The 24,891-nt window shown below is 43.2% G+C and overlaps 1 protein-coding gene across 3 annotated transcripts in view; it reads right to left on the bottom strand.

Moving 5' to 3' along the window:
• PPP1R21 (protein phosphatase 1 regulatory subunit 21) overlaps positions 1-24,891 on the bottom strand; it is a 1,169,673-nt gene that overhangs the window by 383,361 nt on the left and 761,421 nt on the right. For all 3 annotated transcript variants that reach the window (XM_044055342.1, XM_044055334.1, XM_044055351.1), the window contains 2 exons: positions 776-805; positions 554-667 (listed from right to left, as the gene is read on the bottom strand). In XM_044055342.1, the coding sequence (XP_043911277.1) occupies positions 554-667; positions 776-805 (144 nt within the window). The remainder of the gene's footprint in view (positions 1-553; positions 668-775; positions 806-24,891) is intronic.

The following is a 24,891-nucleotide window of genomic DNA, read 5'->3' on the forward strand; positions in this document are numbered from 1 at the left end:
TCTACCTTAAAAATAAAACAATGATAAGTCTCTAACTAAACCGGCTTACTTTGAAAGGTAAACGGGGGTGGGGGATGGAAAGGAAAAACTCTCTAAGGAGAAAACAAGTTTTGAAGGGAGGATAAACACTAACAAACTGCTATAGAATCTACTCTGAGCTATAACAATAAAAGTATACCTAACAAGTACAAAAAAGTCCTAAATATAAGAACAAAGTGAAAATTATGACCTGAGCCAGTAAACGCAACCTCGTAGCAGAAGCGGCAAACGAGATCTGGGTATCTAGCGCCAGGCATCATGGGATATAGAAGGGGGCCTCGAGCCAGTAAGCAGCTCTCGAGCTTTTGAAGATGGCCGAGTCAGTGCCGAGGATCGGCTCCGAACCCAACCAGCAAGAATGAAGGCGAGATAGACAACTTAACATGTACTATTAAGAATGGAAGCAGTACATTACATATATCAAAAGTGACATAAATCTTCAAGAATTCTGACCCAATCCAAACACAGCCACATACTATGACATGCACATTTATTAGCTTATGCCACTGTTTACCTCTGCATAAAAATGTACAGACTTGCTATCTGCAATCTGAAGCTGGGTTGTAAGTTCTGCTATTCTTCCCATGTAATGATTCTTAATCAAGCCTTCAAGTGACTCATCACTAGTCTGCAAGAAATGTAAATTATAAAGAAAAAAAAATCAATCACCCTTTTTAAAACTAGATATGTTCATATTAAAAACTGCAGTAAAGACTGCTAATGAAATACCATATACCTCTGCATTACTGAAGGTCACCATTCCAATCTAAAAAAAAAAAAACAGAAAGAAATATATATTAATCTGTACAGCAGAAGCAGGTTTGCAGTTCTTTAAAATCAGAGTGACAGTCAAGTGGACTTTCAGTTTCAAAAAGGCTGTCAGTTGTCACTGCCATTTTTAAGAATTCAGCATAACATAATGAATACACCATGGAAAGTCTTCAAAATTATTCTTTCAACCAAGGACTGGTAAAGCTTCAAAGCACCACTGCAGGATGTTAAATGTCCCCATATTAAATTCCACATTGGCAAAAAAACTTACAAAAATGTAATGGCAACGTATGCATCGCTTTGCCTTCCTATTTTGACTGTTTTTCTTATTACTGTTTCAACTGCTGATGCCAGCCAGCCAGCTATCAATCACCTTGTTATATTCGGCCCCAAGAAATCTAATGTCTTTTGTGTGCCTTCATTTTATATTCCATGCATCTGTTGCTCCCTTGGAGAAAAAAAAATATATACTGCTACAGTGTTCCTGTACTTCTGCTGTTCTTTGATAGGACACTACTGTACATATACACAGAGGTATTTGAATTTAATTCCATTTCCCCCTTCTACTGTAGGATGTGTGTGGGATGCACATTTGAAGCTCACAACCTATTTTAACTGCTCTCATCTGATTACATTAATCTTGTTTGTGTGTTTGCAGAAATTAAGCGTCAGAAAATACAAAAGACTTGACAAGGGGTTGTACCAATTGTCAAAGTCCAAACAGAAAAAAGAAGGGAAACATCAAGTATTTTCTAAAGACCACTAGATACTGCCTTCTTATGCAATCCAGTACACCTTACCTTCTTCATTTCCTTACTGCACTGCCTGTCTGCTTTGAAGTTTATGCAAAATATTTAGCCTCGTGTCTCTCAGTCTCTATTAGCTAAACCATTTCTGTTATGCCCTATCTTCTTTTTGAAGCATCACTGTAACAATAAATGTAAATACTTGTTCTAAAAGCCTTTCAAGATATACAGAAATAAAATTCACTATATCTGTCTTTCGGCCACCTGCTCATAAGTATATCAACACTTTGTATACATCCGACAGACAGAATTCTTAACTTTACTTCAACCCAAAATAAGACATTACCAGTTTCAGCTATTTCTACTTTTCCTGAACTTTCTAATTCTTATTCTGTATTTCAAATACCGCTTTGTTTACACAGTGGGGGGGGGATAAATAAATACATTTCTAGTACTACAATAGTCAAGGAAATAACTTTAACATAGCACAATATTGCCAAAGATAACGAATTTATGAAAAATATGCAAGACTTTAGGGAAAAGTATAATTTAGCCATGATGTTCAGAACTGCTAAATTAGTAATCTGTCAGGCATTAAAACTGGCTTATGATTCAGTAGATGCAATAACACATGCTTAGTTAATGTCAAATAAAAAAAAAAATAAAAAAAAAGAGAAAGAAACATGCATGAAAATATTAAGGCCTAAATTATAGAAGTTCCTTCCATAGAATTTTTATTTGGTGGTTCAACTGCAGGACTCTTGCAGTCTTTTCTTGGAGATGGGAAAGTTTAATAAAGTTGGAAGAAAGAACGTTTTCAAGCATTACACTATTTAGAAAAATTACCAATATTCTATAAATATCTGTATAGAAGGCCAAAGCCTATACAACATCTACTTTTAAAAATTCTCATCTACAGCTTACACCATGCAAAAAACATTAAGGTGGTAAGTTCTCTGGCACCATTTTATGCCGTCTTTCAGTAGTTGTCAGGTGCTATAAAGAAAATATATACCTTTTGTATGCACTTGTAACAATACCATAATTTTAATGATTCTTTAGAAATTTACAAAACAAACTACATCGTATATTTGGGAAGTGTTTAATGACTTGCAGTCAAGACTGATTATTTTTTATTATGTATAGAAAGCTGCAGATCGAGGCAACCTGTTTATAAATTCTAACATAAGGCTTACTTCTTTACTACCTACCCCCTTGCATGCTGTAAGAGTAATGATTTTGCATAACATCTGCCCCTGAATGCAGTCTTGTCTTTTAATGTTTTATGTCAAGAAAAACAGTGATACTCTACTTTTTAGTTATTTTTAACTATTTACAGTTCACTTACTTATACATCCATGAGTATACACATTGCTGGTTTACCAGTTGTTAAGAATTCAAGTTTTTCTGCATTTTTTTTTTTTTTGCAAAGAAACACGATTTTGTTTATAATTGCTTTTTGAAATGTTATACTCTAGATGAAAAAAGTTCAACAATTTTATTTACCGAGATATTTAAGGCAGGAAATTTACTAAGACTATCCAGGTTTGTAAAGTAGATGAATAAAATCATGTCTGTGATCTAAGTTTGATTAGCAACTCAAATGCTAAAAGAACTGGGCAAGAGAGGGTAGGATTGAGTGGCAAATGTCTGCTTGACTATCTAGGGGAAGATACTAGTGGTCCGGTGGCTGTTTCGTACTATGCAAACCCATGGCTTGCAGGTAATACAGCCTCAAGCAGAGATGTAGGCTTGGCTTACCAAGCTGGTAACACTAGCCGCTAATAGCATGTGGTTACATAAGTTCATAGGTTGATACTAGGCTATCTGCCCTAGGGCATTTATAAGCCTAGCCAGAGTGTGTTTGGCTTTCACCACCCTTTTAGATTAGTTGACTGTGCCTCTGTATAGTAGGTCACAGAAGGTAGCCATTTTAAGGTTAGTTTACTGTACCTCTGTCAAGCAGGGACACAGAAGAGATCCCAGGGGTAAACTTACGATCTCCCATCCACTCGTCAAGATTTCTCTTGAAGAGGGTCAGTGAGGGGCTCTGCCTAACATGGATTGGGATTTTGTTCCAGAGTGAGGGGAGCCTCTGGGATATGAATCTGTCCCTCCAGCATGTCCTATTTATTTCTGTGCTGAGGTTCAAGTCCCTGGAGTGTGTAGCTCTAAGGGATTTGGATTTCCTGAGGTGAAGCATGTCCATTAATTCTGGGTTGGACATGGCTTTATACGTCAGACACAGATCGACTCTGAGTAGGCAGTACGCAATTGAGTAGAGCTGGAGTTTCTTTAGCCGAGCTGCATAGGGCATCTGTTTGAGCCCCTTGATCCTCTTGGTGAGGTACCTTTGGGGTCTTTCCAGTTGCTGCAGGTGTCTGGTAAGGTACATCCCAAATGGGGCACTGTATTCAATTATGGGCCTGATAAGTGATGAGTAGAGGGGCACAATGACCTCTTTTGATCTAGACGTGAATCCTTTCATGATAAGGTGGGCTATATAGAAGGCCTTTCTAACCACTTTGGCAACATGATTGTCAAAGGAGAGATTGCTATCTACTTGGGTCCCCAAGTCCCCAATTACTTCTTCCGTACTTAATGGATTACCACCTATGTGGTAATTTGTGGGCACTTTGTTTTTCCCAAAGGGGATGACTATGCACTTTTTGGCATTTAGCTTTAGGCCATGTCTCTGGCACCAGTTATTCGTCTCTGTGAGACCCTTTTGGAGGATGCTTGTGTCAGCCGGAGAGTCGATTACAGCACCCAGTTTGCAGTCATCTGCGAACTTGGTCAGTCATAGTCCAACTGCGTTAGCCTGTACCTCTGAGAAATATATACCGAAAAAGAGAGGTCCCAGGACTGAGCCTTGTGGGATGCCACTTGTAACTGGTTTAGAGTCTGACATGGCACCTGCTATTCTGACCATGTGGGTTCTATCCCTGAGCCAGTTTGCAACCAATCTTGTGAAATAGGGGTTGATATTTAAGCCGGTGAGCTTATTTATGATGCCCGAGTGGGGTATTGTGTCGAAGGCTTTTGCGAGGTCCAGATAGGTTGTGCGGACTACCTTCCCTTCATCTATGGCTTTGGTAACTGTTTCAAAGAAGTTGACCAGGTTCAAGAGGCAAAATCTGCCCTTAACAAAGCCGAATTGCATAGGATCCAGTGTCTGGAGGTTCCCAATGTCTTTGTTTATGATTTCCATGAATATACGCTCCATAGCTTTGCAGACCAGGCTAGTCAGGCTTATAGGGCGATAGTTTCCGGGGTCTGTTGTGGCGCCACCTTTGTGGAGTGGGACTACTGTTGCTGTACGCCATTCCTTGGATACATATCCTGTAGTAAGGCTGAGATTGAACAGTGACTTTATATGAGGGTTTAGTTCTTCTTGGAACTCATGTAAAATGCAGCCTGGGACACCGTCTGGTCCCATTGATGCTGTGTTTTTTGCTTTGGAGAGGGCAGCTCTCACCTGTGCATCTGTGATCTCAGGAAGGCTACACTCTGTTGGGATAGACATTTGCTTTTTTGGGGGGGAAGGGGGAAGAAGTTTGCACTGAACCTTTCTGCCAGGATGTTGGCAATGTCTGTGGGTTCAGTGTATTTTTTGTCATTTTGCACTAACTCAGAGCATATCTGGGTGTTGCCTCCCAGGTTTCTGACATAACTAAAGAAGGCCTTGTGATTATCTTTAGTGTCTTGTGCAATTTTTCTTTCGAAGCTGGCCTTAGATGATTTTATGAGGGATCGTAGTTTCTTGCTAGTACTGATCAGAAACGCCTCCGCTTTTTGGGATTTTGCTCTATCATGTAGTAGCTTTCTCCTTCTGTTGTATAGCTTATTTATGGCCGGGGTCCACCAGACAGGTCTCCTGCCTTTGGAGGAGTGAGTCTTGGTTTTATTTGGGATAGCATGCTCCATGCATTCCTGTAGGTGTCCATAGAATGCTTTTGTAAAGGATTCTGCATTTTGGGCCGTATTTTCCACTGGCCAGGGGGCTTTGAAGGATTTCACCTCGGTTTTGAGAAGTGTGAAGTCTGCTTTTGAGAAGTTCTTCACTGTGGTTTCCTTGGCTAGGGGTGGGGACGGAATATGGATGTCCAGTGAGATTAGTTTATGGTCTGATCTTACCAATGAGGGGTATACCTCTGGTGTGGAACATAGAGACCCCATGTTGGTGATGACCAGATCCAATATGTTTTCCACTCTTGTGGGAGTGGTGACCACTTGTTCCATAGCATTTGAGTTTATAAATTCTAGGAACCGTTGGGCTAGGGTGTTTGGGCTTGAGCAGTTTTCCCAATCAATGTTTGGGTAGTTGAAGTCACCCAATATAATGGTGTTTGGAGAGACCTTCATATTCTCCAGTGTTCTCAGGAAAGCCGAGTGAGGTTCCTGTGTTTGGGAGGGTGGTCTGTAGCAGGCTACAAACTGAAAGGCAGTTTTGCCCACTGTTAGTTGCACATGGATGGTCTCCGATGCTTCGTGCAGTGCCACTAACCTGGAGGTGTGGGTATCTTTGATAAATATGGATACCCCCCCTCCTTTTGTGGTTTGGTCCAAGTTTTGGGGCCGGAAAGCACCGTATGAAATATAACCTGTTAGCTGGGGTGCTCTCGGGAGCCTTGAACCAGGTTTCTGTTACTGCACAGATATCAATATTCTCCATACTGAGGAGAGTCTCGAGTGCGTGCATCTTGAGGTTTAGACTTCTGGCATTGAGCAGCATTACTCTTAGTTTTTTTTTTTTCTTTGTGTTGTCTATGGAGGTGGGTTTGTTTTTTGAGCCTTGCCTAAAAAAGGCACTAGGGGGGAGGCAAGAGCCTTTGCCAGTATTTGAAAACCCAGGGGTGACAGGTGCAAGCAGTCCCTAGTGAAGCAACGTGGCTTGTCGAGCATGTCATCCCAGGCTGACAGACACTGGATCCCCTTTGAATGACACCAATACTTAAGCCAATTGTTAAAATTGATCATCTTGTCTTCATATTGTGGCATCATTCTTGGTGAGGGTAAGATGCTACTCAAGGTCAGGGTCATACTGGCCTGGGCTACATGCTCAGAGAGCTCCTCTATGTCTTTTTTCATGTAGTCCAGGGAGGTACGTCTCAGGTCATTCACACCAGCATGGACAATGACTGAGTCATATTTGTACTTGCTTTGGAGTGACCCGAGTGCTTGGGTTATGTGGCGGATCTTGGCACCCGACAGGCAGCTTACAGTGACCTTCTCCTTGTTCAGCCTGGTGAGTGGGATGTCAGTGTGTCTGACAATAGAGTCACCTATTACAAGTGTATTAGGTGTGTTGTTTAGCCTTAAGGGCTGTGACTGTGTGGCACACTGACTTTGTGAGCTATGTGCTATGTGGGTATTGTTTCATGGTAGGGGTTGCTTGGATATCTGCTTTGGAGGTCTCTGCTGCTTAGGCAGATTTTTATTTAGAGCCTCCGAGTATGTTTTTGTGTGTTTATGTGTTTGGTTTGCTGATGCGATAGGTCTATGTGAGACTGGATTTGTGGTGTGTGTGGTTACCTTCTCCTCCTGACAGGCTGTGCCAGTTCTGGGTTGAGAGAGCTTAGCCTCCAGTTTGGCTATATAGTTGCATCTCTCACATATATTTGAGCTTGTTGGGAGGAGGAGAGGGTGGTCTGTATACATAAGGCAGTTGTAACATTGCCTCAAGATTCCCAGATTCACCAGCTGGACTGGAGAGTAAACACGAAACTGACCTTTGGACATGCCTGAATAATACAGGGAACTACTTATTGACTGATTAGAAAGAACCAATAGGGAGCAAGTGCTTAAAAGGAGTATAAGAGAATGTAGTGCTTAAGTTTATTAGTGTTTACCTATGAGATTATTTGTACGAGCAAGTGCAGGGCTTTAGAATGAAAATAGAGTGCTTATTTTGAGATTTAGAGCAGTTCTAAGGGAAAAAGTGAAGAGCAGACTTTGTGGAGCCGGGAATAGTTTAAAGCTGTTTAAGTGACGCTGCTCTGTGCGCAAGACCACGCAAAAAGAGAGTTGCAGGGTTTTAAGAGAGAGAGAGATCAAGGAGTTTGGAATTGACCCAAAATGGCCAATAAAACTACAGCTTTGAGGTAGTAACCACTCCTACAGGGACAGGCAGGCTGCTCAGTGTTAACCACTGCCACTGGTGAACACAGAGACTTCCCTTTAGCCCAAGCAAGCACTGGCCTCCAAGAAACTTACAAACAGTTTTCAGTGATGCTGGCACCCATACCAGTTACCAAAGGTGGGATCTTGAAAACAGAAAGGCTCCAGTGGCTACCAAAATGGCAGCCTTCATGAGCAGCCTTTAGGGAATAAACACTTAAAATAAAAGAAAGCATCTATATTACCCTGGAAGATGCTGACATTTGTGCATTCACTGAGACCTGGTTTAAGGCTACAGAGAGCACCCCAACTATACTAGGTTACATTTCCTTCCACACATTCAGACCAGAAACTGAAGGCATGACAAATAAAGGAGGTGGGTAGTGTATCAATATTCATTAAAGACAAATACACCTCTAGATTGGCTAAAATGCACGATTCCTTTGAATGATTTCAGGTGCAACTGACTAGGTAAGACCCGTCTTCAGGTCACTGTCAGCTACTGGACCCCCTCCATGAAACAGGACATCCACTCAGTCTACTTGGATCTACTTGAGTCAATTAAGATACAACCAAACACCCTGGTTTTGGGTGACTTTAATTACCCATCCATAGAATGGGTAAATTATACATGTTCTAACTCCTGAAGCATAATAACTTTCTTGGTAATTTTTATGCATAGGTAGGTATTTTGGAGGTCCAAAGAACACATTTAGTCTCCTTCTGACTGACAAGGAAAGATGGACTACACAGTGACCACTGGCACTATAATAAATTTGTTTAGGCTGTTTAAATCCAAAATTAGGCTATGGTCATTTGTCTTCTTTAGAATTAAATGGAATTTGTAGCAATTACTGTATCGTTTCTGGTCTGGTGAATTCTCTTGGATGGTTCTTTTTGATGAGATTACTGCCCTGTTTCTGCAGCTTTTGAAGTGACTTGCTTATACTCGCGCTGAAAGTATGCAGTACAGTGTGCGAATGTGGCAAGAGGAATATCCAACTACAACTGTTCTCAGTATCCTTTGTTTCTGTCTCCTGTCTGAATACAATTCTTGCTTTTCAAAGTGCCCAAGCATTATTCACCCAACTACTACCATTTCTCCATATGCTCTAAGCTGTATGACAACAGCCGCTTCCATTATTTCAAAACATATTTCTTAAACAAAACACATCCCAAATTAACCTTTAGGTTTAAAATAAAACAGAAATGTCTGTATGTGATTTTCCACTTCTCACTAGCCCTGAAACTATGGGGTGACATCCACCCTAACCCTGGACTTGCCAACAAATATCTACCACTATCTCAAACAACATAAGCAAAACAACATCCACACTCACCTGCCCAACAAATACCCAACTCTACTACAACAAACAAATTTAATCAACCATTTACCCTCCCACACCTACAACATCTGGTCTATCTTCAACATATCAACCTCCGAAGTATATGTAACAAAGTACTTTATGTTCATGCACAAATAGCTTCCTACTGTCCTGACATATTAGTAGCAACATAAACCTAGTTAAAACAAAGTAAAATAGACCATGAAATGCTACCCACACCCAAGACATTTTAGCCTTCATTTTGTCAGAAAACTAAAGAAAGCTGATTAAGTTGCTATCATTTATGTAAAAATTCACTACAACTTTGTTTTTTCCTCCTCTCAACCCTCCCATTCAATAATTCAAAGATTCTCATCTCACACATGCAACTCATTGACCATATAAATGTTGCAGTTATTGCCCTGTACATCTCTTAAGGTAAAAACATATCCAACACAGAAGAAATCCTTTTCTGCTTACCTTCTAACATTCCACAGGAAACTATTACACTGACAGATGTAAAGTGATCGATAAATAAAAAATTGTAAAAAAGCACCACCACTCATACAACTCTATAGATTCACTCAAGTAATAACACCACCAACTAGATACAGTAAAACTTGCAGATAAGATTCTATTCCAAGCTGGATCCTTACCTATACTCCTAAACACTGCCTCCTTCTGGTACCCTATCAGATGCCCACAGCAACCATCTTCCCACATTTGTAGTTATACACTAAAACCACAGCCATAAGCAAACCTATTACAATCAGGTTAGAAACTTCACTGCCTTCAAAAAGGAAATGTTTTCAGCAGTTTAAAACAGTTTAACTGGGATAGCCTAAAATCTATCATTAGATGAAACTTTCACACTTTTTAACAAAATATTTCTCGCCACTCTTAGCTCTCATGCCCCAATCAGGAATAAAAGGGGCAAATGTCAACCTGCACCTTTGTTTCATGTCCATAAACTGGAAACAGGCAATTATTATTACCATTCCCAAAGGTCAACCACAGCTGACAATTGACAACTTTATACACATTAGTTTAACCGCTATTCAATGAAAATTCTTTGAGTGTATGCTCGGTTATCTTCTTCAAAACATCAACCATGATGCTGATACATTTCAACACTGGGTCACGTTTAACTAACTGAATACATATGACAGTAGTTCCTTGTATCATGGTCTTACAGCTGATGTTATTTATCTGGACCTTGCGAAAATATTTGACGCTATTCCTCATGATGTCATATTAAACATTTTGATTAAATGAAAAATAAACCCCTATGTGGTGAATTCAGTGGCTTACTGGCCATCAGACAGGAAGTTTATGGTGAGGTACAACAAATGTGTGCCATTAAAAAAAGGGATTAAAATGAAAGTCCCACAGGTTTGGAACCAGTCCCTTTTTGTTCAGTTTGATAATGTCAGAACTTCCATCACATGAAAACATCTGGCTTGGAAAACTTGTCAATGATACTAAGATAGGGGGCATCATTTCCAATGTCAGTGAACAACACATATTTCAAAGGTGCCTAGATTCAATATGTCAATGTGAGCAAATACTGATGTGATTTAGCACTATGAAATGTATGGTGATGCACAATGGAAACAATAATATTTGTTTCCCATACTCTCTGGACAATGTGATTCTAACTCTTAAGTTACCACAGTCAGAGACTTGGGTTATTTGGTGGACTCGGCTCTAAAGTTTGAAAATTCTACAAATTGGTGAGATGATGTTATGGAATAATGAAAGATATTATGATGAATGAAAAGGTACTGATTTCACGATTCACCTCATCAATCAGGCCCATCAAAGAATATTGTGGTTCCTTCTGTTGCTACAGTGTATCCCATTTAACAGGCTTGAAAGAATTCAAAACACATACACCAGAAAGGTCTCGAGGCTCAAACCATGGGGTATAAAAGGGGAATGGAACATCTTTTATTACATTCCATTGGTTATAGACTTTTTGAGGGGGCACAATTCTTGCCTATAAACATGTGATGAATGAGTTACTGGCTTCCACCTTGGGTAGACTCTCTTTCTAGGCATACCATCAATACTAGAAATAGCTAACTGCAAATCTTCTGAAGGTCTGACCCTCAATTAAAAGTAGTTATTTTCATCACAGAGAGAGAGATTATGGAAATCTTTCCCAATGTATGTGTGGAGTGGGACAGCTTGGAGCTCTTCAGATGTTTAGTAGACATACCCCCAAATTTACGAAGCCCTTTATAGCGTGCAGGATTAGTCTAAGAGCTATGTTCGACAATATGGCCGATGTGCAATCCAAGTATGAGCTCCCGAGACGTGCACGTGAGCTCTTAGGCTAATCCTGCATGGACCGAGCTCCTGTATGCAAATTACCCTCATTTGCAGGTGAAAACCATGCAAATGAGGTTAATTTGCAATCCAGGAAGCTGGCAGCTGTCAGTGCAGGATGAGTGCAGTCTGCAGAAATGTACTTGGTTAGTAACCGAGTACAATTCTGCAAACTACAAAACAGAGCTATGACAGCTCAGTATAAAGGCTGCATATCATTGAGGAAGCATGCCAATGGCCAAGTATAAGGCCACTGGCATTGCATACTGTTTCAAAACTACAAAAAATCAACTTTTAATTTTTTTTCGCCGATCTCGGCTGTGTAAGCATAGGGCCGCAGTGCACATATGGGATCGGAGGGAATATAAAAAAAATAAACTTATAATGAGCATTCTAACTAAAAGCACTATTCTGCAATGCAAGTCAATGGCAGGCATAACACAACCTGGCCAGTGAGTAATGGTTAATAAGGGGGAGGTTCAGTGTAGGACATGTAACTATGCATTAGCAGGCAATCCTATGCAAATGAGGGGAAGGATAGTGAATCCCAGATTTCCCCAGGGTGTGAAGCAGGTCCCAAGAGTGTAAGAGTATAAATAGCTGGGTGCAAGACTAGGATATAGGTGACATCATGGGGGTGTGTCAGGCATACTGTAAGTGGATTGGAGCCCTGTGGCTCGGGACTGCTCCTAGCTTAGCACAGCTAAGCTAGAGGTGTGTCCAAACTGCCTAGCACGCCTTACAAAGTGTAAGCGGGTGTGCGCGCCGTGCACTGGGTTTCACAGGAAGAAAAAGGAAGTTAAACCAGGAAATAGCAGCTCTATGCACATTTGAGCACTCTGTGCGGCACGCACACAGGCTTAAACAGAAAGGGAATGGGAAGGGAAAACAGCAGTAGGAAGGTAATCAAGGAGAACTAGCTTAGCTGACAGGTGAAATGCATCAGAAACAGCCAATCACACAGGCAGCAGCCCAGCCCAGCACACCACTATAAACTATGCAAACACCATTCCCCCTTGTTATTCCCAATAACTCTGCACCACCAGTGTATACAAACGGGGAAATTTTAGAAAACGAAAGCAAGAGAAATAATGCTAGGGGCTGCATTTGCTATCATAAACCAGCATGTGCAAGAGGCTGAGAGTGGTGAGGATGTGAATGCTGCTGAGCAACCCACAGTGAGGAGATGGAGAAGAGTGTACAGACCCAGGGTAACCTACCCAGGGTTACATGAGCTGGAGATAGTGGAGTGCTATAGGGTGGACAGGGAGCTCCTACAGCAGACTGTTGAGCTGTGCCGACCACGCCTCACACACAGAACTAACAGAGGGGAACCCATCCCAGTGGATACCAAGGTATGTGTAGGCCTACGAACACTAGCTACAGGTATCTTCCAAAGGCCAACTGGAGATATGATGGGGATATCACAAGCATCAGTGGCCAGGGTACTCCACCAGTTCCTGGATGCCATGTCAGCACATGTCAGTGAGCACGTACATCTCCCCATGACCCGTGAGGCGGTGGCCAGCAATATGCGTCTCTTCCATCAAATAGCAGAATAACCTGAGGTAGTGGGTGCAATAGACTGCACACACATACGCATCAAAGCACCACAAGGTGAGTGGGATAGGGTCTACATCAACCACAAGGGCTTCCCCTCCAACAACTGCCAGGTCATGTGCGATGCTCTGGGCATAATAATGAATGTGTGAGCTGGCTGCACTGGAAGCAACCACGATTCCCACATCTGGCATCTGACGCAGCTGTACCACAGATTTGCCAATGGGGTCATCCCATATGGTCACCTAGTGGGGTATGCTGGATACGCACTGGAGTCATGGCTGATGACACCCATCAGAAATGCACACACACCTGAACAAGAACTCCATAATGAGGCACACGCACAAACACGAATCATAACAGAGCATGTGTTTGGAATGCTCAAGTCACAGTTCCGGTGTCTGGACACATCTGGTAGAGCCCTGCAGTACTCACCAACTACATGTACCCAAATTGCCCTTGTATGTGCCATGCTACACAATGTGATCCTGCAGAAACAGCTACAGCAGGAACAGCATGGGGCAGGGCCACACAGCCCTCCACCATTGCCAAGGCCTGCACAGGCACAGAGTGACTCGGAGGAGGAACAACCTGAGCCTGCCACAGTAGGCAGAAGGAGGTGTGCCCAGTATGCCCTGGCCATGGCAAAGAGGTAATGCATAGCATATGCATTGACACAATAGGGACCCAGGGAATGTCACCTCTCTCCGACTCGCACATACAGTAAAAGGGTTGGCAAACATGACACTACCTGTGCTCAACCATGTACAGGGAGTGTACTCTGTGCATCCGACACAGGCAGCCCTGCAGCACCACCCTCAATACTGGGACACCCACAAGGTAAGTGACTCACACATGCCAGTTGGGGGGGTCACATACCCAACAACTGTTACAGCCAGCAGGATTGGTGTAGACAAACACAAACAAATGCTGCACTATGGCCTCTGAATGAGCCCTATGTGTAACCCCCCACAGGCCTACACAGACAGACTACAGCAGGCCAGACAGTTGGATGTAAGATGTGAAGGCTAGGAAGTCAGAAACTAATACGTAGGCAGTGAAAGCTAGTATATGTAGTACACTGGTATGCCTCTAGCCAGCACGACAGGTAAGACTACAGACTGAAATGGAGTACCCGACATACCAGTACAGTCCTAGCAAATGTGTAGAAGTGTCAGGTGTGCCCCCCCATCCTACGTACACTTATAGTAACAGTCAGGTGTGAACCCCCCCACTCCTGTGTAGAAATGTAGAAACAGTCAGGTGCCCCCCCGCTATGCAGAAATGTAGCAACAGTACATGCCAAATGACCGATGGATACCCTGCAGACACAGCATGCTACTTGTCAGTGTACAACACAAAGGTGAGCACTGCAGTACAAACAACCTGGATATGATCCACACATAGGTTCATAGGTTCATACTAGGCTATCTGCCCTAGGGCATTTATAAGCCTAGCCAGAATGTGTTTGGCTTTCGCCACTCATTTTAAATGAATTTTGCTATGCCCTTTTTCGAGGTTAGTATACTGTGCCTCTGTCTAACAGTGACACAGAAGTGATACCCGGGGTAAACCTACTATCTCCCCAGCAAATGTGTAGAAGTGTCAGATGTGCCCCCCCATCCTACGTACACTTATAGTAACAGTCAGGTGTGAACATGCAATACAGATGGCCATACTGGGCATGCTCACACACTTAGAGGAATAAAGGCAATGTCAGTCAACAACATACTGAAAGGTCATACTGGGCATGCTCACACACAAACACATGAAGGCCATGTCTGCAAACACCAGTGGACCAGACATATCTGACAGTCACAGTTCTTAGTGCAGACACGTCAGTATGCACCACTCCTGCCTTGCACACACAGTGGATAGGAATACAGACATATATGCAAGGACAACACACTATAATAAGCCAAAGGTAGATGGACATAGATGTGTGGAAGAGGGTTATTGTGACAAAGACCCATCCAGGACTGTCCCACCCAGCACACAGCCAAAGGCCCACAAACACATGAGGTGCAGATGTCACTCACTGCAGATACTAGCCATCAGCATGACAGACTATGTGGTGCTCGTGCCAGCTGTGCAACATGACTGTACAAGGAAGTAGTCATCTAGTAGCTGTATACACATACCTGTGACATATGACACCGTGTGTGCCCGCATGTGGCATGTCAACCCCTACATGAATGGGTTATGGCCCATGCACACACCGCCCACCCCATAGTAGTATTATGACAAGCTTGCTAAGGTCATTCAATGTGAAATACACCTATGTGAGATCCGTAGCTCAGGAAACTCCATGGCGCATCCCATAACTGCGTACTGCTGTAGTGATAAACCAGTTAGGTGGTAGTTCAAACCCCAGACTTGACGAGTGTGTTTTGTGTGTGTCTGTCTGTCTCTGACTGTGTAGACAGCGATGCTTTTTAGGATACTCAAGCTCCGTACAATTCATATACTGAACTTTGGCAAAGCCGCTGATGTCACTCACCTAGGAATACACCTCTGGGTAAGTCATAGCCCAGTAATCTCCATAGCGCGTCCTGTAACTGCATATTGCTGTAGTGTGATAAAGTAGTTAGGTAGGTGTTCTAACCCCAGACCTGGCAACTGTGTGTTTGTGTGTGAATCTGTCTGTGTGTGTCTGAGTCGAGAGCAATGCTTTTTAGGCTACTCACACTCTGTACAATTCATATACTCAACGTTGGCAGGGCTGCTGATGTCACTCACCTAGAAATACACCTCTGGGAAAGTCATAGCCCAGTAATCTCCATAGCACGTCCTGTAACTGCATACCACTGTAGTGTGATAACGTAGTTAGGTACGTGTTCTAACCCCAGACTTGACAAGTGTGTGTGTGTGTGTGTGTGTGTGTGTGTGTGTGTGTATGTTAGTGTGTGAATCTGTGTGTGTGTGTCTGAGTAGAGAGCAATTATTTTTAGGTTACTCACACTCCGTACAATTCATATACTCAACCTTGGCAAGACTGCTGATGTCACTCACCTAGACAGACACCTCTGGGAAGAGTGTAGCCCAGTAATTTCCGTAGCTCGTCCTGTAACCACGTACTGCTGTAGTGTGATTTAGAACTGTGGTAGGGTTCCATCCCCACCCATGGCAGTTCTGAATGTTTTGTGTGTTTCAATGTGTGTGTATGGAGCAATGCATTACAGGCTACTCACTCGCAGTATAATTCAAATGCCTTACTGTGGCAATCCTGCTGATGTCATCCATTGTGAAATACAACTTTGGGGAGACAGTTCATCTGTAATCCCTGTGGTGCGCCCTATAACAGTCCCATGCTGTACTGTGATACAGACCTCGGTCAGGGGTGCTATACCCACACGTCAGTTGTGGATGTTTTGTGTGTGTCTTACTGTCTGTGTAGGGAGCAATGCATTTTAGGCTAGTCACTCACAGTACAGTTGAAATGCCCTACTTTGGTAATCCTGCTGATGTCACACATTGTGAAATACACCTTTGGGGAAGAGGTACTCCAGTAATGTCCGTGGCACATACTATAACTGCGTACTGGTATTAGTGCTGTAGTGTAATAAACTAGTTAGGTAGGGGTTCTACTCCCTGACATGACAGGTGTGTGTGTGTGTGTGTGTGTGTGTGTGTGTGTGTGTGTGTGTGTGTGTGTGTGTGTGTGTAACTCGTATCCTGTGTAGAGATGGCTGTGAGTGTGTGACACCTGTGGCCAAGGTGGAGGGGGTTTTGCTTAGTTCTTTTATGGTGGCTCTACTATAATATCACCATGTCAACCATACAGGGATAACAGATGTAAATTAGCTGAAAGGCTGGGGTGAAAAACCATACCCAGACATGTGACATCAAGGCCAGCCAATAACAGTTAGCAACCTCACTATTACCCAGAGCACACACACACATGCCTATGCAACAGCCAATATGTGGGTAGTATACTGCATATTGGCCACTGATATTAACTCTGCAGTGATAGCAGTGGGCTACAGATGGCATGTCACCCTGCCCTTCTGTCCAATATGCACGTACATGCAGACAGTGCACCTCCAACATGTTCCCAAATGGACACCTGCATCACCCATGGTGCCTTCACATGTGACTCCCAATGGACATACCATGCCTGATAACATGCCCTGTATGGACAGATGACATTGACATCAGGGAATGCTGTTAGCATGCTATCAGTGTAGGTGCAGGGTAAACATGCTGCCCATTACCAGTTCCTGTCACAGGTGGGCAAGACTGGCACATCCAATGATAATCTGTGTTCACAGCATGAGCCAGACACCCCAGGTACAGTACCACATGTCACTGTACATCCATGTGGGAGGTGTGCACATCCCAGACACCATCCATGTCATGGAGTAAGGAGCATATACATGGCAAGTGATGCACAGCACTGGCCACACACGATAGTCATGCAGGTGACTGGATGGGGGATGCAATACCCACCTGTGTGGGCAAATGCAGAAACTACAGGCCTGAGGCACAATGCAGACCATCTCTATGTGGCCTGATGCCAAGGTATACCCATCCCCTACCCTTGTACAGCCTGCTTGCACAGTTCACCACCACACATCCATGCAGACATGCACATCAGGACTGGCACCCTGTGTGTTGTATGGTGCATCTGACCACATCCACACTCACTACAACCCCCAGGGCATACTGAAGCATGCTGTTTGATGTCTGATACCTCATCTTTATGCCCATACGACCTCTGTATGACCCATGTGGTGCATGTGATACCTGCACATCGATGTGCTGTGGCAATCCAACTAGTGATGAGTTGCACTCCTGGCCCTGCCAAGTGTGTCAATGTGTGTGTGTCCCTGAGTGAGTGTGCCTGTGTTGACACTGGCAGCTGTTCATGCAGACAGGCACGTGTACGTCACCTACCATATATCTAATGTATCCCTGTTGCAGATGTCACTCCTCATCACAAATATGCTCCGAGTGCTCCACAGTAGGAAACCCATGTGGCGCATCCAATAACTGCATCGAGCTGTGATAGCACTACACAGTTGTCGGGGGTTTGATACCCTGCGCTGGTAGGTGTGTGACACAAACATGCTTCTGTTTTACTCTACCACCCCCCCTGACATGGTATTTGCCTCTGTGTGCCTCCCCCACTCCCTCTCCAGTGGATTTGGAGATACACATCTGCTATGCTTAGGCAGCAGCATATGTAATTTAAATGATGCTCATGATCAGCTGATGGCCTCTGCACGAACTGCAGCCCTCCCCTAGCTGATTGCATGTGGAACGGCTATGGTAACAGTCCCATAGCCAATTGCATGGAAACACACTCCAATACCTAGGAACAACATGGTGGTGTTGGCCTTTTACAGTCACTGTGAGCAGGAACTCTATCTGTTGTTTGGCAAACAGCATCTCAGATGGATTGGGGATTTACCTCTAATACACTATGGAAAGAGGGCAACAAACAGGAGGGGGATGTGCCTAACCTGACTACAGACTGTAAGTGCTGCTATACTGCACGTGAAGTAATGTTGGTTTAACAGTGTTTATCTGGATATGTCTGTCGTACATGTCACAATACCTGCCATGTTGGTCCCATGTATATGAGGGATTCCCATCTGCAGGGTCATCCGCAGACTGGGCAGTGCTGTGCCTTTGGTTTCATGTGTCAGCTATGGTGCACCTATCTGTGGAATACAGAATGTAGTGTGAGGATAGCAGTCAGTAGATGGTGACAGCCAGGAGAGTTACCTAAGTCACATCCCTCATACGACATATGGTGCAACAAACCCTGTTACAACAGTATATGTATGAGGGTATTACAGCGACATGTCAATACTGGCCCTGTCTTTGTGCCTCCAGCCACAACTCTGTCAACCTTTGTACATATGTCATGCAGTAGGGGGGAGCATATGTTCTGTACTCCATAGTCATTGACAGCATATCTGATAACAAGCCAGTGAGATATCAGACTGCTACACATGTTATGTATAGTAGGGGTTATAATTGAGGACATAGCCTGGGTATTATGTGGTTGTGTGTACAGTACTGAGGTATGTGTAAGTCTGGTAACTGCTGACAGTGTGTGTATAGTGAATAGGTACCTTGGCCTATGTAGACACTGTTGTAGATGTCATTGTTCCTGGTCCTGTTCTGTCTGATGTTACATGCTGCTCCACTGTATGTCACCCTAACAGCTTACATGTTTGTAGGGGTGAACACACACATGTCCCATACCACAGACAGGCATCGGAACCACACTGTCTAGCGGCCCAGTATATGTAGGGGTGTTGTGTGAGTGGCTCATATGAGGATGGTGTAGGTCAGATAGTCCATATACTGTACTAGTACGCTAGCTTACCATATGTGGCTGTGGCTATGCACTTTTACACAGGTGTCTGTTACTCTGTTATGTGACATGCCTGTAGGGCCTGCTATTTATGCAGGTACATGTGTATCCCTACATGGGAGATGTAACCCAGGGTTGAGTCAGTCTGCCTGTAGCTTGCACTGTGCTTTGTTACATGCCTACCACATTACAGTACTTATCCAGTGAAATGACATGAACAGATGCTTGCCAGATGTACTTCTGCCGGGCCACCATGACAGTCATGTATGTCAGACAAAGCAGTGGGATGCCCATACGACCTCTGTATGTCACTAACTAGTGGGTAGTTTGTGGCCATGGCACCTCTGTACCAGCGGTTATTATGTGTCAGGACAGACAGGGGTGTATGAATGCATAACCAATGGGGGAAAATGTATACCAGTATTTACGTGTTATACCCATCTACATGGCTGTTAACATCCACACTGACAGGCCTGGTCCACATGTCTTGCATGAAGGGGTTCTGTGTATACCCCTGGACTGACCAGCGTGTGTCAGACTGTCCATATATATTGGGCATATCACAGCTGTAGTCCACAGGGGCGTTACTGTGCTAGCAGTGGTACTGTACTATGATGACCTTAGGATGTCTGTCAGTAGCCACTGGCACACATGTTCACAGCAGATGTGGACTCCCAAACACACCATGTCTGTGAAGACGATCCCTATTACAGTGGCAATAGTCTACAAATATACCTGCAATACATACATGACATCCCCTTGCAGTGAGAGGTTGGGAGTACTGGGGCTGAGGTAGGGCTCCACTCCATGTGCAGGACATATGGCAAACATATATGTATATATCATTATAAATATATTCATATAGATATGTACACATTTATTTATTTATTTTATTTATTTATTTTTATTTATTTAACATTTGTTGACCGGGAATGTCCAACTAGGTTCCACAGAGCCTGTTTTCAGTGGAGGCCCGGGGAGAAATGCTCCAGATATGCTTACATATCTTGCTTACTGTATGACAACAGTTGTACACATATGTGCCTGTGTTCCAGACTCTGTCCTCCACCTACATACCTGGCTTTGCAAATGTGACATGCTGTCAGGGTTTGTTATGTAGTGGGCTGTGTGTATGTCATGCTGTCATTCCTGACATCCCTCCACTGCTGTTGTGTCCCCCACACATACTGGGGGGGTTGGGGCCATATATGTGTGGGCTCCACCTACACAATACATGTGTGCCCTAATGCACTACAGAGGGCAGTGTACGTAACCGTGGTATATGGCCCACTAGTAGTGAGTGTAGGGGGCTGCACCATGACTAACCTAGGCTGTTAGAATATGTGTGGGTATCTGGGGTAAGCTGCCTTAAGTTATCTGGATGTACATTACCATACAGTCCACCGTGGGTAAATGCAGGCCTACTGCCTCCTGCCATACAGAATGTTCTGTTTGTCAGTGTGATTGTGATGGTGTCAGTTATGCCTTGTTATGTAACAGATGCATCCCATTGTGTCAACTGGGGTCTGTACTCCCTAGGGATTGTGTACAGAGTGTAGCTAGAGGCTGCTGACCTATACATCTGCATTACGTACTGTTGATTGTCTGGTATGCTGTGGGCCAGTCTGTCATTACTATTGTACTACTACAAGGCCTCGGCCTGGACAGCAACTTGTGTCAACCTTTCCAGACTACTGTCTCAGTATAACTGTTTCACAGTTGCATTACACTGTTCATATGGATGTCAGAGTCTAAACGGATATATGACATGACATATACATCTGTCATAGTACACAAACATAGCTTTCACATTCATTTATGGGCAACTGTGTGTGGTGTTATACCCTTTGATATATCTGTGGGTATGTGCTGCAGGCTATGAATGTCATTCATAAGGGTGGCTCATACAGTCTCCGTTGGCAAGATGGTGACTGTAGGAATACTGGCTGCTCAATTTGTGTGCACGTACTACATATGTATCTTACTGTACATATCAGTGTATGTGTGTTTACATATAGATATATATATATATATATATATATATATATATATATATGTATGCCTGTATCTGCATATATGTCTGTGTATATGTATCCTAGGGATGGCCATGTCGTGTGTGGTCCTGGTTATGGGATCTGCAACACTTGTTACTGTATTACAGGGTGGATGTGCTTGGTTGGGGGGGAGTATACCTATTCATACCAGACGTATATTGTGTGGGGCCTCTCAACACCACTGACGTTGCATGAGGGCATATGTGTTTTTGTTATATCCCCACTGCTATCACCAGATGTCTGTCCATATACACCTATATATGTACATGTATGTATTTGCTGACATATAAATGACCTGCTGTATATATTTACACATGCAGATGTAGACATATACATCCATAGATGTAGGCATTTGCATGTATATATGTTCATACATTTTTATATGTATATATTCCTATATATATATATATATATATATATATATATATATATATTTATATATATATATATTTATATATATATATATATATATATATACATATATATACATATAACTACATATATCTACATATATCAATATGTTGTACCAGTTTAGACATTAATATATTTACTCACACACATACATCCATATGTTGCAATACATTCTCTGTACTGTTGAATGACTGGGCTGGATGATATGTTTGTGGAAACACCAGGGTTATGTATGATATATTTGTGGAAACACCAGGGTTATTTATATCTGCCATGATTTAGTGGTAAATCACTTTATGTATGATGTGCAGGGTCCTAGGTACGAGCCTTGCAGAGGCAGTTTATTTTGCTGCTGGCAAGAACACACCCGCTTACCTCCACGCTAACCTCTTTCAAAGGAAAGGAAAAAAGGGTTCATAGGTTGGTACTAGGCTATCGGCCCTACGGCCAATACAAGCCTAGCCATAACAATTCCCTGGCTATTTCTTCCCACACTGTTTACTTCCCTGGACCCCTATCTAGCAGGGTGACTGATGTGATCCACGGGGTGAATTTCCTTTCTCCCATGTAATCATCAAGGTTCCTTTTGAAGAGGGCCAAAGAGGCGCTCTTGCTTGACATGTATGGGCAGTCTATTCCAGAGTCTGGGGAGTCTCTGGATCAAGAACCTATCCCTCCAGCATGTTTTGTTTATTGTGATGAGAAGATTTAGATCCCTGGAGCATGTGCTCTGAGAGATTGGGATTTCTTTAAGTGTAGCATGTCCAACAGCTCTGGGTTTGACATGGCCTTGTATGTTAAGCAGAGATTGCCTCTGAGTAGATGATATGCGACAGAGTATAGGTGGAGTTTTTTAAGGCGGTCAGCATAGGGCATCTGCTTTAGGCCTGTGATTCTTTTAGTGAGGCATTTCTGCGGCCTTTCCAGTTGTTGCAGATGTCTTGAGAGGTACATACCAAATGGGGCATTGTATTCTATAATGGGTCTAATGAGGGAGGAGTACAGTGGGACAACAATTTCCTTTTTTCTGGATGAAAAGCCCTTGGTGATGAGGTGTGCTACATAGAAGGATTTCCTGACTGTTGTGGAGATGTGGTTATTGAAGGTGAGACAACTGTCCACCTGTGTCTCTACATCTCTTATCACACTTTCGGTGTTTAGTATACTGCCACCTATGTGATAATTCACGGGTACATGTTTTTTCCCAAAGGGGATAACTATACACTTCTTGGCATTGAGCTTGAGCCCATGGCTCTGGCACCAAGCATCTGTTTCTGTAAGGACCTTTTGTAGAGTATCCACATAATTTGGGGATTCAATAATGGCTCCCAGTTTGCAGTCATCTGCGAACTTTGTTAGCCAGAGTCCCTTAGTGTTGGGCCTGTATGTCAAGAGAAGTAGATGCCAAACAAGAGAGGTCCCAGGACTGAACCCTGAGGTACTCCACTTGTCACTTGTCTGGAGTTGGATTTGGAGTCAGCTACTTTTACAGTGAGGGTTCTGTAAGCCAGTTGGCAAACCATCGAGTGACGTAGGAATTAATGCCCTGCTTAGTAATTTTGTCTAGGATTCCATAGTGGGGGGTGGTGTCAAAGGCCTTGGCGAGGTCAGATAAGCTGTGTGGACTGCCTTATCCTCGTCCACGGCTCTGGAGACTGATTCGAAGAAGTCAATAAAGTTCAGGAGAAAAGATCGGCCCTTCACGAACCCAAACTTGGTGGGGTCCAGTGTTTTAAGGTTGCCAATGTCTTTGTTTATAGGTTCCATGATAATATGTTCCATGGCCTTGCAGATCAGGCTCATCAGACTGATGGTGCGGTAGTTCCCGGGATCCAAGGTGGATCCCCCTTGTGGAGTGGGATAAATGTAGCTGTGTGCCACTCAGTGGGCATGAAGCCTGAGGTGAGGGTATGATTAAACATAACACTTAGGTGAGGTGCCAGTTCATTTTGTAGTTCATGTAGTACAGAGCCCGGGATGTCATCTGGTCCCATGGATGCTGTATTCTTAGTCATCAGTTCTGAATAACTTCATAAAGCTGCTTCGGTTCTTTCCAGACTTCTGATGTTTGACATTATATATTCCTCCATTGCCTTTCTTTCCTCCAAGTTAATGGAACCACCTCCTGTACCAAAGCTGAAACTTGAACCATTTTTTGCTGAAAAGCTGTAAGTCTCTTCCCAAACAGTTTTTCTTCTCCCTTTTTAGTTGATTTTCTCTTACTTTCTCTAGATTTTCTGTGCTGACATCCAAGCAGCATAAAAATTAAACAGTAACTGAAATTTATACCAAATCGATAGCATTTACTGTGTCTTTTTCCCCTGCAGTTCCTGTTTTAACACTGGGAGAGCTGACATCAACTTACCAGTGTGCAGCCATCTTAGAAATCTGACCTTGTGTATTACTGAGTACGGTTTATACCTGTTTGAGAAGCATGTATAAATATCTCTAGGAAACCTTAATGATTACTGTATCTGTCATTCCCCTGAGTGTAGCACATTTGTAAATAACTCATGCTAGTATATTTACCATGCAGGCTAGTACCAGTGTGTAGCCCATCAGTGGAAAAAATGTTGACAGATCTCATTAAACAAAAAAAATTTGCCTGCTGTGCTGCACCCGTTCTCAAAACATTTGAGCTGTAGTTTTAGTAGTCACTGGTTGGATATACAGATTTACGGTCATGGATGACACTCCCTATTACTTCTCCTCTCCTTATGCAAATCTATTTTCATTATTTTATTTATTTTTGTACTTCCACCAGCTCAAAAGCCATGTTGGTTTTCAAGAGAGTAGCTGCACCTGTTTATACACAAAGATGTTCATCATTAAATCAATGCTGCAGTAGCCTAAGTTATACAAGATCTTCTGCCTAGTACTAGAGCAGCTGATCAGCTTCCAAAGCTTCCAAGGTTGATAGGAAAGTGGGGAAAAAGGGGCACAAAAAGGGTAAGACAGTAGGGGAAATAACAGCTGTGCATATACAGTGAATTTGGAGGTAAACGTGGACCCTCAAATCCCTGGGAGAGGGGGTGAGGACAACATAAATGCACTGTGATGCCAATTAGACCAGATTAAATGTGTCCAGTGGACACATGTGCGAAATGGACAGCCATGTATGGGGCGAGATTTTTTCATGGGAACATACTGCCCTTCCATTATCTTTTCAGGTGGGATGCTGGGGAGGGGTTGTAGGTATATTTGGG

The sequence above is a fragment of the Protopterus annectens genome, chromosome 1.part2, assembly GCF_019279795.1.
Source record: "Protopterus annectens isolate FY-2018-M chromosome 1.part2, PAN1.0, whole genome shotgun sequence".
In the NCBI taxonomy this organism is placed as follows: Eukaryota; Metazoa; Chordata; order Ceratodontiformes; family Protopteridae; genus Protopterus; species Protopterus annectens.